General features: G+C 37.5%; 1 protein-coding gene across 4 annotated transcripts in view; it reads right to left on the bottom strand.

Annotated features, from left to right (window-relative positions):
• The window catches only part of lrp1aa (low density lipoprotein receptor-related protein 1Aa), a 180,492-nt gene that overhangs the window by 25,533 nt on the left and 138,904 nt on the right, over positions 1-16,055 (bottom strand). For all 4 annotated transcript variants that reach the window (XM_081356952.1, XM_081356953.1, XM_081356954.1 and 1 more), the window contains exons 65-71: positions 14,711-14,830; positions 13,975-14,097; positions 10,180-10,305; positions 9,281-9,397; positions 7,122-7,228; positions 5,190-5,322; positions 4,387-4,509 (exon numbers count right to left, since the gene is read on the bottom strand). In XM_081356952.1, coding sequence (XP_081213078.1) covers positions 4,387-4,509; positions 5,190-5,322; positions 7,122-7,228; positions 9,281-9,397; positions 10,180-10,305; positions 13,975-14,097; positions 14,711-14,830 — 849 coding nt within the window. The remainder of the gene's footprint in view (positions 1-4,386; positions 4,510-5,189; positions 5,323-7,121; positions 7,229-9,280; positions 9,398-10,179; positions 10,306-13,974; positions 14,098-14,710; positions 14,831-16,055) is intronic.

Genomic DNA, 16,055 nt, shown 5'->3' with positions numbered 1-16,055 from the left:
GGCTATGTACCCTCTCTATGTGGCTCAGACCCCAGTTTCTCGCCTTGGGTCCTAATCTGGGTGCGCCTTGTCATCGCAAAATGCTAACGACAGATGCCTCCCTGTCGGGCTGGGGAGCGGTCTTAGGTGGTCGTCCAGCCCACGGGGTATGGGAGGGTCATCAGCTCAATTGGCACATCAACTGCCTCGAGTTGATGGCTGTATTTCTGGCCCTGAAATACTTCTCCCAGCAGCTGAGGGGCTGCCGTGTCCTAGTGCGGGTGGACAACACGGCGGCAGTCTCTTACATAAATCAACAGGGCAGTCTGCGCTCGCGCCGCATAAATGGGCTAGCACAGCAGATTTTTCTTCGGGCTCAGGACAAACTCCTGTGACTCAAAGCAGTCTATATCCCTGGGCATCTGAATGTGGGAGCAGATTTACTGTCCAGACAGAGAATACCAACGGGAGAATGGAAACTCCACCCCGAGGTAGTGAAACAAATCTGGGAAAGATATTACAAAGCAGAAATGAACCTTCACATTGTCCCATCTACTTCTGTGAGTCTGGAAGCGATGGCACATACATGGTCCAGAATGTGCCTATATGCGTTTCCCCTGGTTTTTCTGCTCCTGGGAGTTCTAGCCAGAGTTCGTCAATAAGGGTCTTGCCTCTAACTGATAGTGCCGCGTTGGTCGAACAGAGTTTTGTTTTCTGAGAAAATATCTCTCCTCAACGGCTCGCCCTGGGTGATACCGGAAAGGAGGGACCTTCTGTCTCAAGCACAGGGGACAATATTTCATCCCCAGCCCGAGCTGTGGAAGCTTCATGTTTGGCCCCTGAAGGGTAGCAATTGAGGGACACTGGTTTTTCACCTGTAGTTATAGAGACCATTCTCAGTGCTATGGCTCCCTCCACAAGAAGGAGTTATGCCAATAAATGGGGTGTCTTTGAAAGGTGGTGCACTGCATGTAATGCAGATCAAGTTAACTGCTTGATTGTTTTAGTTTTGGACTTCGTGCAGGAAAAATTATCTGCAGGCACATGCCCCAACACTCTCAAGGTTTATGTGACCGCTTTATCGGCTTGCCATGCCTTGATTGATGGGGTTCCACTCGTGAACCATCCTCTGCTCGCCCGCTTCGTTTGTTGGGCAGGGCAACTGAGGCCTCCCATTAGAACCAAGACTTAGCTATTCACAACTTTCCCGAACTCTGACCTTTCCCATGATCGCTATGGCAACGTAGAACAAGCTGGTAACGAACTTCCGGTTTACGTTAGCCTGGAGATGCTGCTATCAGAGAGCCTCAACAAGCCCAAACAACTTGCTGGGGTAATGACGAGTAGAGCTTAGATCGGGCCCAAAAAATCAAGCCCGACCCTACCTCAGCCCGTTGTGTCCGAGCCCGGCCCAGCCCGACACATTAACTGTAATTATGAGCATGAGCCCGATTTAGACCCAACCATTTTTAATACATGGGCCGTTATAACCAGGGGCGGCGCCAGATAATTTTTTAACATGTGCTGAGGGGCTTCTAGATATATTATATATAAATACTTTTAATAAATGAGCAAAAATTGGCCACTTAATATTTAATATTAATATATAATTATTTTAATGATCACAAAGTATTAATTTTATTAAACTGAACAAGCACAACATTCGGCATTCAATCAAATATTATTAAAGATTTATTATTATTAATAATGATATTTCAACACAATATCTCGTTATTTCGACATAATATGTGTGCCGAGTGTGTGTGCAACAAGCAAGATGTGCATTTGTAAATCCGGTGACATGCGTGCATTGATTTTTATTAATTAACTAGTGTTTTCTGTCAGTGTCTGCTGAAAAGATGAAGTTGACGATCGCCATCTCCGTAGTGAACGCACCTATAGCCTAGAGAGAAATGCACATCTTGGATTACATAATCAGAGAATAGCCTATTTCTTTTCATTTTGAATTGTTTTGTTTAAAGACATTTAAAGCTTTCTTTAGATAGGCTATATTTCTCATGTCTGAGTTTCGGTTAATTTATGATGAGATGCGCTCCTGTTCACGTGCAATGCAAGTGACCGCGGCGTGCCGGCGCCTCCATGTCATGATTTATATTGTCTGCTATATTTTATATTGTCTGCTTCTTATTTATTAAATCCAGGTAATTGGTTGATGAAAAATGTATTAAAATGAAGATACAATTTATACAAAACGAAATTCACTTTAAAGAAAGTCTTTCTACAAAACAAAACTTAATGAAGAAAATTAAGTTTAATCATGTCTGACCCATTAACAAAATCATGTCTGACCCACGATGCATCCTATCATGGTGTTCACTTTTTATAATCAACATAGATGGAAAAAATAGCATTATAATATTTGAACAAATATGAAACTAAATGCTCTTATTTAATAGCTACAACAAATATAGTAGGCCTACATACTCTATTTGTACAAATTGCTGCACATTCGAGTTAATTCTCGAATGAATTTTCAAATTATTGAAAACAATAAACATACCACTTAAAGAAATATATACAGTTGTACTGCAGTTTTTTCTAAGTACAAAAAACACTCTTTCTGCGTAGAGGGTCTGTTTATGTTGGAAACAGGCCCCATTCATAAAATCCTTCAGTTTCCGTGTGTTGTTTGTGCACCCGACAACGGTACACGTTGAGCCACAAGGAGCCATTGCTTAATCTGTCAGCATTACTACTTGTCAGTAATCAGTTTCACCCGTTTGTACCGCGACGCGAGTATCCCTTGTGTGCTAGCTTCATTAAGTGTTAGGCTAAATCAGAACTGAGATACCGTCAACAGGAAGTATCGAGTGTCATGGCGACGCCCAATAAGACTTGTCCTTGAGGGTCTGGTTGAGACCCCCTTTGAACCTCTAGAGTCTGTGCCTGACAAGCTTCTGACTCTAAAGATGGTTTTTCTTGTGGCAATCACTTCTTTGAGAAGAATAGTGGATTTGCAGGCTCTGTCTGTCTCGCCATCCAGCTAAGACCTTGCCCCAGGAATGGTGAAAGCAATTTTGCATCCTCATCCTGACTACCTGCCTAAGGTTCCTTTCTTTCGGTCCTCTGCAGTTCACAACACCGGATCAGGAGAAACTTCACAGACTGTGTCCAATCCAGGCTCTTCTGGCCTACGTCCACCGCACTAGCCAGTGGCGTAAGTCAGAGCAACTATTTGTTTGTCATGGGGGCCGTAACAGGGGGGCAGCCAGACAATTTCACATTGGGTGAAAGATGCTATTGCCCTTGCCTATGAGGCGCGCAGTCAAGCTTCGCCAGTAGGCATCAGGGCTCATTCTTCCTGGGGGGGTCGCTTCTTCCTGAGCCTTGACGGGGGGTGCCCCTCTGCAGCGCGTTTGTGTTGCAGCAGACTGGTCCCCTCCGCACACATTCATAAGATTTTACAGTTTGGACAATCATGCCACTCCGCGCTCAAACTTCCTTGAGTCAACATCACAAGCTCATGCCTGAGACCTTTTCGCGTGCTTGTGAGTTCACACTACATAACCGTGAGGGATCCAGACACCCCCAGTGCAGCATTGTGGGTATTCTCGTTCCTAGAGCGTTGAATCAAGCACAGCATTAAGAGTAGTTTTTGAAAGGGAACTTCTCGGGTTATTTGACTGTAACCCTGTTCCTGAAAAAGTGTGAATGAGATGCTGCACATCTAATTATTCCATTATGATTATGATTATGACGTCAGTGTCCGAGGTTATAAAAGTTCTAAGTCAATTTCATTGACGTGTTGCACACATATATCAGAGCTGGTCACAACAAATAGTGTTCCCAAAGCGCTGAATCAAGCATCTCGCAGCTTCTCGTAGCATCTCGTTCCCGCTTTTTCAGGAAACAGGGTTACAGTCAAGTGACCCGAGACATTTGCTTGTTTTGAGTTATTTTGCTTTAAACTCTAAACTGTTTTCACAATTATTTCAGACTAACAATAACTATAGCAATAAATACTGTATATATTTGTTCAGTTTATTCTAAGCATTTCTGTAAAATTAGAAAGATTTAGAAAGATAAAGATATCTTTATCGTTTTCATTATAGTTTTTATTATCTGAGATTTTTTTTGGCTTTTGTCCATCAAGTTTCAAATAAAAAAAGCAAATAATCGAATGTCATGAAATATCTTTGATTTGTGAAGTGTTTAATTCACTGAATTATTCAAAAATAGGCATTAGTAGATGGGGATTTTATATTTAAACCATCTCTGCTTTAATTTCCCCCAAAAATACTTTTACTATGATATGAAACGACAAAGCCTGATGTAAGATTTGAGTCATATTGCCCAGCCCTATGTATCACAGTTCAGGTAAGTATTTCTGAGGGAGTCTAAGGGGAAATAAAGTGCTAATTGAGTTGAAAAAATTAAACTACTCACTGCACACTTCTGGGTTCTCGTCTGAGTTGTCTCCGCAGTCGTCCTCGCCGTCACACATCCAGCCCAGTGGCTTACACAGAGTGTTATTACACTGGAACTCATCCAGGGGGCAGAATCGACCCACTAACACACAAACACACACACACAGTGTAACTCATCTGTATTCATTCCAGCACAACCGCACAGCAATTACCGTGTGTGTGTGTAAAACGCTTGGCAGAGAATCTTCAGAAAGGCCTCCTTGAATACTAAAACCCTCTCCAGACAGTCTGATCGCTCTAATTAATACTGCAGGCACTGATTTACAGTATGGGTAATGCTGTTGTTTAAAGGAACAGTTCACCCATTAATAAAAATTCTGTCATTATTTACTTACCCTTATAACTTTTCAAATCTGTATACTTTGAGTGTTTTTCTTTTTTCTTTTAGCTGCTCTTTCCAAAAACAACAATAAAAGTATTCCATACAATTTGCAGTAGAACTTCAACCAGTTTAGGCAACTGAATCTGGACAAGAATGTGGGTTAAATGCAGGGGATTTTAGCAAATAATTACCTTTTGGTCTGTTCCTCACACAAAGCTATATTATATGACTTTAGGAGACATGTAATGTAGTGCACAAATCGTATGGAGTTCTTTTATGGACCATGACAAACATGGGTATGATAAATGATCATTATATGGAAAAGAGCTGTGAGAAGATTCTTCAAAAAGTCTCTAAAACAGCATACAGTCAAGGTTTGAAGGGACATAACATTGCTGGAGTTTCAGTTTAAAGTGAACTCTTTCTTTAACATGTTTAACCTCCAGTGTCGCAGTTCTCCTCGTCACTGCCGTCCATGCAGTCTGCATCAGCGTCACACCTCCAGCGGAACGGGATACAGTGGCCGTTCTTACACTGAAACTGGTCATTATCACACTTCACATCACAGCCGTTCTGCAAAACACACATAATACATACTGCAATGAGTGTTTGCTATTCATGAGGGTCATCATTTATGACAACAGGACTCGGCAATAAGGACTGCCCAATGGCCCGGGGCCAGTGTATACGTTGTTCGTTCGGGACAGTTGAGGCAACTGTGACTTGTCTGATCGGGCCAGTGCTGCATCACGAAAGTTTATCATTTGCACGTTTTTAAACCTTGACAATTTAAATATGCAAGCGCAAGAAAATGTGAAAGAACTCAACTCAATAGTGTGAGAAGTTTTGTGTCCACACAGCCGAAGTGCGCACCCAGAATGCATATGATGCGAATGATAAAATGAGTTCTCTTTCACGTCTTCTTGCACTTGAATGGACATATTCACACAAAATCGGTATCATTGTAAACATAGTCTGTTATATCTCAAGTGAACATAAACAGTTGAGAAATAAAACGCATGCGTAACAGTATATTGGATCAGTGCAGCTCTTAAAGTGACAGCAGCCTAATAAACCTGGACAAAAAAGAAATCGCTCACTGCTCTTGACTGAATAACTTTAGTAACTTTAATATGGATTCATCTATATTAAATGTATACAGTGAAGACTATGCAGTGCTATTTAACATTTGATTATTTATTTTAGACTTGCCTGAAACACATTAAAAGCAATGTTTATTTTATTTGTTCTGTATGTGTGCCATTTCGAAAATTGATTATTAGCTCTTATTTTATTACTGAAAGTATACTTGTTTTTAACAATATTTTAAATTTATATGATTTAGTCTAGTAGTTTTTGGTGATAAAAGGTTATGGGCCCTATCTTGCACCCAGCGCAATTGACTTTATTCACCGACACATGTATCATTCCTATTTTGTACCCGACGCACAGCGGACTTTTCCCTCCACAGACGCACGTCGGTAAATTAGGGAATGAACTTGCGTTCCCGGGGCGGTTCAGCGAAAAGAGGCGTGTTCCGGCGCAAACGTTCCCTGGTGCTATTTTGCAGTTTCAGAAAATAATTCCGCCACTGACCAGGAGAAACCTCGTCTAAAGTCAGTGGCGCGTTATTCAGATGCTATTTTAAGGGCGCATGCTTGACCATAATGTAGCGTGTGCACAACGCAGACACACTTTGCTTATCTCATCTACACAGACGCAGCCGTTCTCATTTTTGCAAACCATACATAATTACAAGGGAAAATATTCCACATGAGGGAAATCATTATAGTGTCCATGAAGAAGTGAAAAAATAGGCATAAATCTAGCTTACACATTTACCCAAATTATCATACGCCTGTTTAACCGAAGCTAATCTGGGTGTGTTTCTCCATCCCCAATGTCATTTCTCTGTGTTTTACGGCCCTGACGAGAACGTAGGTCTCCTCGGCTGTGAACCGCTCCTGGCGTGCACCTGGCAAATCCGCCGTTATAATAGCAATCCTGAGATGAGATGACGCTCTGATTGGATTATTTCACGTTACGCCCAAACCACACCTATGAGTAATAAAGCTACTTCAGACCAACACATTTTAGATTTGCGTCAGGCGCAAGAGTCATTTATCCCGCCGATATAATAGCAACAGCGCCGAGATCCGCCCACAAAGTTACTTGCATTTCGCGTTTGATACTTGCGTTTCAGATCGCTAAAATAGGGCCCTATGGGTCAAAAACAACAAAGACAGAAACTAGGCCTATTTTATTTATTTATTACTTTTTTTGTGGTGGGCCCTTAGAAAAAATCCTTAGAATTGAGCCCTGGAAAATCTGCTGAAGTGTGTTTTCCTGCACTGAATGGTTTTGTGACGTACCTCATCAGATCCGTCAGCGCAGTCATGGTCTCCGTCACACTTCCATCTGCCAGCAATACAGCGGCCGCTGGTGCAGGCGAACTCACTCTCAGAGCACTTCCTGGGCACTGACACACACACAACACAAACCTCCAGAATTATTCTATAGTATCTTGTCATATTTTAGCATATAGTCGGGTGAATCACACAAAATCAGTCAAAAACATGTCACATTTCACTACATAATCAAAAGAAAGAACAAATTATATTTAGTATAAAATAAACAAAGCCTGTTGTTAGTGTAAAAAATAATTTTCAATTGCGACTTTATTTTTTTAAAGACCATAAAGCACATTTTCCTCCTAATTCTTAGTTTTATAGTGCAAAAATAAATCTCATTCTCATTACAGTAATTTAAAAAAAGATGAATTAATTATAGAGTTCATACACTACTTTCCAAAAGTTTTTTAAAAACAGTAATATTGTGAAATATTATTACAATTTAAAATAGCTGTATGTGAAAAAAATCTAAAATGTAATTTATTTCTGTGATCATTACTCCCATGATCCTTCAGAAATCCTTATAATATGCTGATTTTTTTTTTTTGGGGGGGGGGGGGGGGGGTCGAGCTAGCCACCATTTTGTTAACAATACTTCGAACGTCAACAAGAAGTGACGTCACCCAACATCACTTAGAGCAACTTTAAAGGGGTGGTTGAATGTGATTTCACTTTTCTAACTTTAGTTAGTGTGTAATGTTGCTGTTTGAGCATAAACAACATCTGCAAAGTTTTCAAAGCAAAGGGAGATATTTGCTTTTACAGAAATCGCTTTATAAGGACTACAACAAACGGCTGGTAGGGACTACATGACATTCCTCTCAGGTTAGTGACATCAACCAACCCTAAAATTTACATAAACCCCGCCCCTGGCCACAAGTGTGTTGTGCTGCTCGGTCCGATCCACTTTCAACAGCATTTCTCAGAAATCGCTAGCTGCACATTTAAGTAAAAAAGTATCACAGTAAATCACAGTAATAATAATCTATTGAGAATCGCCACTGACAATAGTGGTAACTATAAACAAACTGAAAAGTAAAAGGTCAATGAGAAGTTTATGGGGGAAATGTGCTTCAGTGCCATCAAAAATAATGTCACAGTGCAAAAAAAAAACCCAACAAGCTTAATTTTCTTTCAACAAAATGTAATTTTGTGGTGAAATGTGGCCTGGACATTATTTATCTTGTGATTCACATCACTTCGGCTGGAGAAGCAGGGGATGGTAGGTGATATGACCGGAGACACAGGGACAGATGGAGGTTTGGGTGTTTTGGGAGCAGCGAGGAACAAATCACTCAAATCAGAACTGCTCAAAAACTGCAGGAATGGGCTTGACCGTGGCTCACTGCCGAGACTGGAACAGGCTCAGTAATACATTGTCATTGGCTTTGATTATCATGATTATAGCATCATTAACCATTTAGTTTTAAACACATGTAGATCACAATCAAAAACGATAGATAGCTCTGGATTTTTATGCATATTAACAATTAGTAAAACATTCAAGCCTCCCTGTCATCAGCAAGCAGCCACTGAAGGAGACATTTTAGGACTGAAGGACATTTGAAAATGGAAACCTACCTCTAACACACATCAATGTGGCAGTGTGAAATGAAGAATAAAAACAAGATGTAGACACGTAAATGACTGGACGAAACGGAAACATGCACGAATGAAAAAAGCCCCCTTGTTCATTAACAGTGTGAACAAATAAATGAGAATGGCAACGATCAGGTTTTTGCAGTAGCACTTCAATGCAGTCCACAAGATCCAGGGGGCGGGGTTGGATCCACATCTAAGGGGTGGAGATTGGTAGGTTTAGGGGTGGAGATTGGTAGGTTTAGGGGTGGAGATGGGTAGGTTTAGGGGTGGGTTTAGGGATCAGGGGGTGTAGATGGGTAGGTTTAGGTATATGTAAGGTGGGAGGAGTTGGATCCCTGGATTTTGTGTTCTGCAGTGAGGACCATCTCGGTTTTTGGGCCAGTGTGAGTTTCGTATCTCCTGTCTGAGAGGTGCGCTCTGTTCCTGCTGTTGTCGCTGTGGTGATGTAACATGAAGCGTGTCTCTGAGTGTGTGCCTGATGTTCACTTCACACACATCAGTGGCCGGTGGAAACCTACCACACTTGTCCTCGTCCGAGTTGTCCCCGCAATCATTGTCATAGTCACACTGCCAGCGGCCAGGGACACAGCGGTTGTTTTTACAGCGGAACTGATACGGCTCACACGTCCTCTCATCTGCATATATAATCACAATATTAATGCTGTTTAAAATATATATATATATATATAATACATACACACACACACACACATATAAAAATGGTCTACAATAACTCTAAAACTTTAAATTTAACTTGTAACTTTTACAATTACAAAAAAATTATGTTTGACAAATTATTTTTAATGAATAAAACTAATATATTTCAATAAAATTCAAATCTTGTTTTATTTTTTTATTTGACCAACAATCATTTTTTTTATAGAAATTATAAACTAAATTTAACTAATAAAACTTTTAAATTTGACCAAAATAATCTTTAATGAGCAAAACTATTATAAGTTTTAATCACATTCAAAACTTTTAGGTTTAATTTTAAATTTGACCAAAATAATTTAAAATCTAAATTATAAACTGAATTTAGAGAATAAAACTACTATTTTTAATCACATTTAAAACGTTTAAAAATTTCACATTTAAATTTGACCAAAATAATCTTTAAAGAGCAAAACTATTATGCATTTTAATTACATTCAAATCTTTAAAAAAATGTATATTTTAAATTTGACCAAAATAATTTTTAATATAAATATAAACTGAACTTACTATATAAAATAAAACTACAATGAGTTTTAATCACATTCACCAAAATAATCTTTAATGAACAGAAACTATTATGAGTTTTAAATCACATTCAAAACTATATTTTAAATTTGACCAAAACAACTATAAATGTGTCTAATAAACAGAATTTGTAATGAATAAGTTTGAAAGGCATGCGCTATTGTTGTGTTCGCACCGCACTCCTCTTTGGGCTCGTCCGAGGAGTCGCCACAGTCGTCCTCTCCATCACACTTCCAGCGCGCGGGGATACAGCGGCCCGAGTCTTTACAGCGGAACTCATCCACACCACACGTCATCTGAGCTGCAGAGAAACGAGAGAAAGAACTGCGGTGATGCTACTATTGAGATTAAAGGAATAGTTCACCCAAAATTAAAGTCAAACGCAAGTAGACCGCGTTTGGCCGGAAGCTAGAATTTTACTTTGTAACGTGTTAAATATTAATATTTTTCTCACACAAACACATCGCTTCACTTCAGAAGGTCTTTATTAACCCCATGGTGCCTGTGGAGCACGTTTATGATGGATAGATGCACTTTTATGATGGACAGATGCACTTTTATGATGGACAGATGCACTTTTATGATGGATAGATACACTTTTATGATGGACAGATGCACTTTTATCATGGATAGATGCACTTTTATCATGGATAGATACTTTTATGATAGATAGATGCACTTTTATGATGGATAGATGCACTTTTATGATGGATAGATGCACTTTTATGATAGATAGATACACTTTTATGATGGACAGATGCACTTTTATGATGGATAGATACACTTTTATGATGGACAGATGCACTTTTATGATGGACAGATGCACTTTTATGATGGATAGATACACTTTTATCATGGATAGATGCACTTTTATGATGGATAGATGCACTTTTATCATGGATAGATGCACTTTTATCATGGATAGATACTTTTATGATAGATAGATGCACTTTTATGATGGATAGATACTTTTATGATGGATAGATGCACTTTTATGATGGACAGATGCACTTTTATGATGGACAGATGCACTTTTATGATGGATAGATAAACTTTTATGATGGACAGATGCACTTTTATCATGGATAGATACACTTTTATGATGGATAGATGCACTTTTATCATGGATAGATACTTTTATGATAGATAGATAGATGCACTTTTATGATGGATAGATACTTTTATGATGGATAGATGCACTTTTATGATAGATAGATGCACTTTTATGATGGATAGATACTTTTATGATGGATAGATACATTTTATCATGGATAGATACACTTTTATGATGATAGATGCACTTTTATGATGGATAGATGCACTTTTATGATGATAGATACATTTTATCATGGATAGATGCACTTTTATGATGGATAGATACACTTTTATCATGGATAGATGCACTTTTATGATGGATAGATGCACTTTTATGATGGATAGATACACTTTTATCATGGATAGATGCACTTTTATGATGGATAGATACACTTTTATCATGGATAGATGCACTTTTATGATGGATAGATGCACTTTTATGATGGATAGATGCACTTTTATGATGGATAGATACTTTTATGATGGATAGATGCACTTTTATGATGGACAGATGCACTTTTATGATGGACAGATGCACTTTTATGATGGATAGATACACTTTTATGATGGACAGATGCACTTTTATCATGGATAGATACACTTTTATGATGGATAGATGCACTTTTATGATGGATAGATACTTCTATGATGGATAGATGCACTTTTATGATAGATAGATGCACTTTTATGATGGATAGATACTTTTATAATGGATAGATGCACTTTTATGATAGATAGATGCACTTTTATGATGGATAGATGCACTTTTATGATGGATAGATGCACTTTTATGATGGATAGATACACTTTTATGATGATAGATGCACTTTTATGATAGATAGATGCACTTTTATGATGGATAGATACTTTTATAATGGATAGATGCACTTTTATGATGGATAGATGCACTTTTATGATGGACAGATGCACTTTTATGATGGATAGATACACTTTTATGATGGACAGATGCACTTTTATCATGGATAGATACACTTTTATGATGGATAGATGCACTTTTATGATGGATAGATACTTCTATGATGGATAGATGCACTTTTATGATAGATAGATGCACTTTTATGATGGATAGATACTTTTATAATGGATAGATGCACTTTTATGATGGATAGATGCACTTTTATGATGGACAGATGCACTTTTATGATGGATAGATACACTTTTATGATGATAGATGCACTTTTATGATGGATAGATACACTTTTATCATGGATAGATGCACTTTTATGATGGATAGATGCACTTTTATGATGGATAGATACACTTTTATCATGGATAGATGCACTTTTATGATGGATAGATACACTTTTATCATGGATAGATGCACTTTTATGATGGATAGATGCACTTTTATGATGGATAGATGCACTTTTATGATGGATAGATACTTTTATGATGGATAGATGCACTTTTATGATGGACAGATGCACTTTTATGATGGACAGATGCACTTTTATGATGGATAGATACACTTTTATGATGGACAGATGCACTTTTATCATGGATAGATACACTTTTATGATGGATAGATGCACTTTTATGATGGATAGATACTTCTATGATGGATAGATGCACTTTTATGATAGATAGATGCACTTTTATGATGGATAGATACTTTTATAATGGATAGATGCACTTTTATGATAGATAGATGCACTTTTATGATGGATAGATGCACTTTTATGATGGATAGATGCACTTTTATGATGGATAGATATACTTTTATGATGATAGATGCACTTTTATGATAGATAGATGCACTTTTATGATGGATAGATACTTTTATAATGGATAGATGCACTTTTATGATGGATAGATGCACTTTTATGATGGACAGATGCACTTTTATGATGGATAGATACACTTTTATGATGATAGATGCACTTTTATGATGATAGATGCACTTTTATGATAGATAGATGCACTTTTATGATGGATAGATACATTTTATCATGGATAGATACACTTTTATGATGATAGATGCACTTTTATGATGGATAGATGCACTTTTATGATGGACAGATGCACTTTTATGATGGATAGATGCACTTTTATGATGGACAGATGCACTTTTATGATGGATAGATGCACTTTTATGATGGATAGATACATTTTATCACGGATAGATACACTTTTATGATGGATAGATGCACTTTTATGATGGATAGATACATTTTATCACGGAGAGATACACTTTTATGATGGACAGATGCACTTTTATGATGGACAGATGCACTTTTATGATGGATAGATGCACTTTTATGATGATAGATGCACTTTTATGATGGACAGATGCACTTTTATGATAGATAGATACTTTTATGATGGATAGATGCACTTTTATGATGATAGATGCACTTTTATGATGGATAGATACATTTTATCATGGATAGATGCACTTTTATGATGGATAGATGCACTTATGATGGATAGATGCACTTTTATCATGATAGATACATTTTATCATGGATAGATGCACTTTTATGATGGACAGATGCACTTTTATCATGATAGATACATTTTATCATGGATAGATGCACTTTTATGATGGACAGATGCACTTTTATGATGGATAGATGCACTTTTATGGACTTCAAAACAGAAACAGCCATTCACTGCCATTATAAGGCTTGGAAGAACCAGAATATTTTTTTAATATAACTCTTATTGTATTCGTCTGAAAGAAGAATGTCATATAGACCTAGGATGACTTGAGGGTGAGTAAATCATGGGCTAATTTTCATTTTTTGGGTGAACTATCCCTTTAACTAGTAGAAGTGACCGACTGATGATAATATCAGCACATATTCAGCCATTTTGGGATAATAGATATTGTATATAATGAGTGTCCACTTACTGCAGTTGGCGGGTTCGTCGGATCCATCGACGCAGTCGTTATCACGGTCACACACCCACACACGCGGGATACAGCGCTTGGTTATGGCACACTGAAACTGGTTCGGTGCGCACGTCACCTCCGCTACACACAAATAAACATGTTATACTTCAATCACATTCTCAAAAACATTACTCTCACTTGTGTGTGTTAAAGCTACGACTGAACATACTAAACTACACTAAACAATGTTCATGCACTGCATTCATGTGGCATACAAATGCATACTAGCATTCAAAAGTTTGGGGTCTGTGAGATTTCTTTATATTTTTTAAAAAAGTCTCTCATGCTAACCATAACCCAATTTGATCAAAAATACAATTTAAAATAGCTGTTTTCTATGTAAATATATATTCAAATGTAATTTATTCCTGTGATCAAAGCTGAATTTTCATCAAGGAGTGAACTTAAGGAGTGAAGTATATTTAGTTGCTTTTGTTGTCCATGCATTACGTAAAAATAATAATAATCTAAAATCTTACTAACGCCAAAGTTTCAACGGTAGTTTCTGATCTCAAATCAATAAATGTTGTGAAAACATCTGAATATTATTCTTTTAAAATTTGACAGGAATTATAATGAATCACATTATAATCAAAATCACAACATGGCCTTGTGCGATTATTAAACCACAAAAGGCTTTACATGCTCGTTCTTTTAGCAGCGCTATTTTCATAATCTTCCTAAAGAAACTCACGGCAGTCTTTCTCATCCTCTCCTTCCCCGCAGTTGTCCTGGCCGTTACAGCGGAATATTCCTGGGATACAGCGACTGGGATTCGTGCATTTAAACTGACTGGGTAAACACACGTGGATATCTGCAAAACACACACACACATAAACAGACTTATAACACAACTGGGCAGTGCGTTACAGTAATCTTACCACAGATAATATGGTGTTCTCAGGCAAAAAGTCAAGCTTTTATATAACAGCAGCAAAAGCAACATGATAACACACTCTTGTTGTTTGGAATAAATACTTCCACTAATCCAATAATCAGAATAATCATATCTTCTGTCAAGTTCACTCACTAGCACAACTATCGGTATTAATATTGTTTGTCACAAATGTTTATAATTACTTATATACATACTTTGATTATAGTCTCATCCGATTAGAATTTTCAAACCGTAACTCAGTTGCAGAGACAGATACCCTAATAAATATTACTCCAGTGAAAGTACAATTTTACTTGAGTAAGTACTTGTTTTTATACAAAAATATACACTATCAGAACTTAAAACTTCAATATATGCAAACAATTACAAAATATAGAATATAGCATTTAGAAAAAATTAAGACAACGTGTTTGTAAATATGTGGTGACAAATAGTATAGGCTATAATATAAAAACGTCACATGGGGCAAAATGTTTGAACCTTTTAAGAATATGAATATGGAGAATATGGAAGAATATGTAAAACAAGATATAGAATATGGAAAAATGCTAGATTTCCATCATTATGTCAACAGCTACAGCATGGGCATTATTTTGTCTTATTTCAAATTTTACTAGTTTTTAACTAAAGAAGCCAACGAGTTTAAGGGTAATAAACAAATATGTCCACAGATTTAGTTCACAAATAACCAACAATCATGACCTAAATAAGATTTTCATTTATAATCAATACAAATATTCCACATTAGTAACTTTTCAAACTTTCCATCAGTCGCGCACACACTAAAGCACCAAAGACCTCCCAGTTCTTTGCTCATTTTGAGTCAGACATTAGGCGCGTTTCCATTAACCGATGTTATGCGACTAAAACGTCATTTTTTTCCTCTCGCGATAAGTAATTCCAAAAATCATGCCAATGGACGTTGGTAGGTTTATATATACCACAGCCACCGCACTAGACATTATTATTATTAATGGAAAGAGACGTAGGCGTGTTATCCAAGCATTAATGGCAAGGAAAGACCCTTATACTGTGTATGAGGTGTTTCTCACTCATTTCTGCTTCGAGGTCTTGATTGTGGCATTTCTTTGAGGTTTAGAATCCAGTATTCCTGTAATTCTTCTGTCTTATATGAGTTTAA

Source organism: Scardinius erythrophthalmus (genome assembly GCF_964197995.2).
Source record: "Scardinius erythrophthalmus genome assembly, chromosome: 25".
NCBI classification, from domain to species: Eukaryota; Metazoa; Chordata; class Actinopteri; order Cypriniformes; family Leuciscidae; genus Scardinius; species Scardinius erythrophthalmus.
The sequence above is the reverse complement of the archived record's forward strand: the minus strand, read 5'-3'. Positions and strand labels throughout refer to the sequence as shown.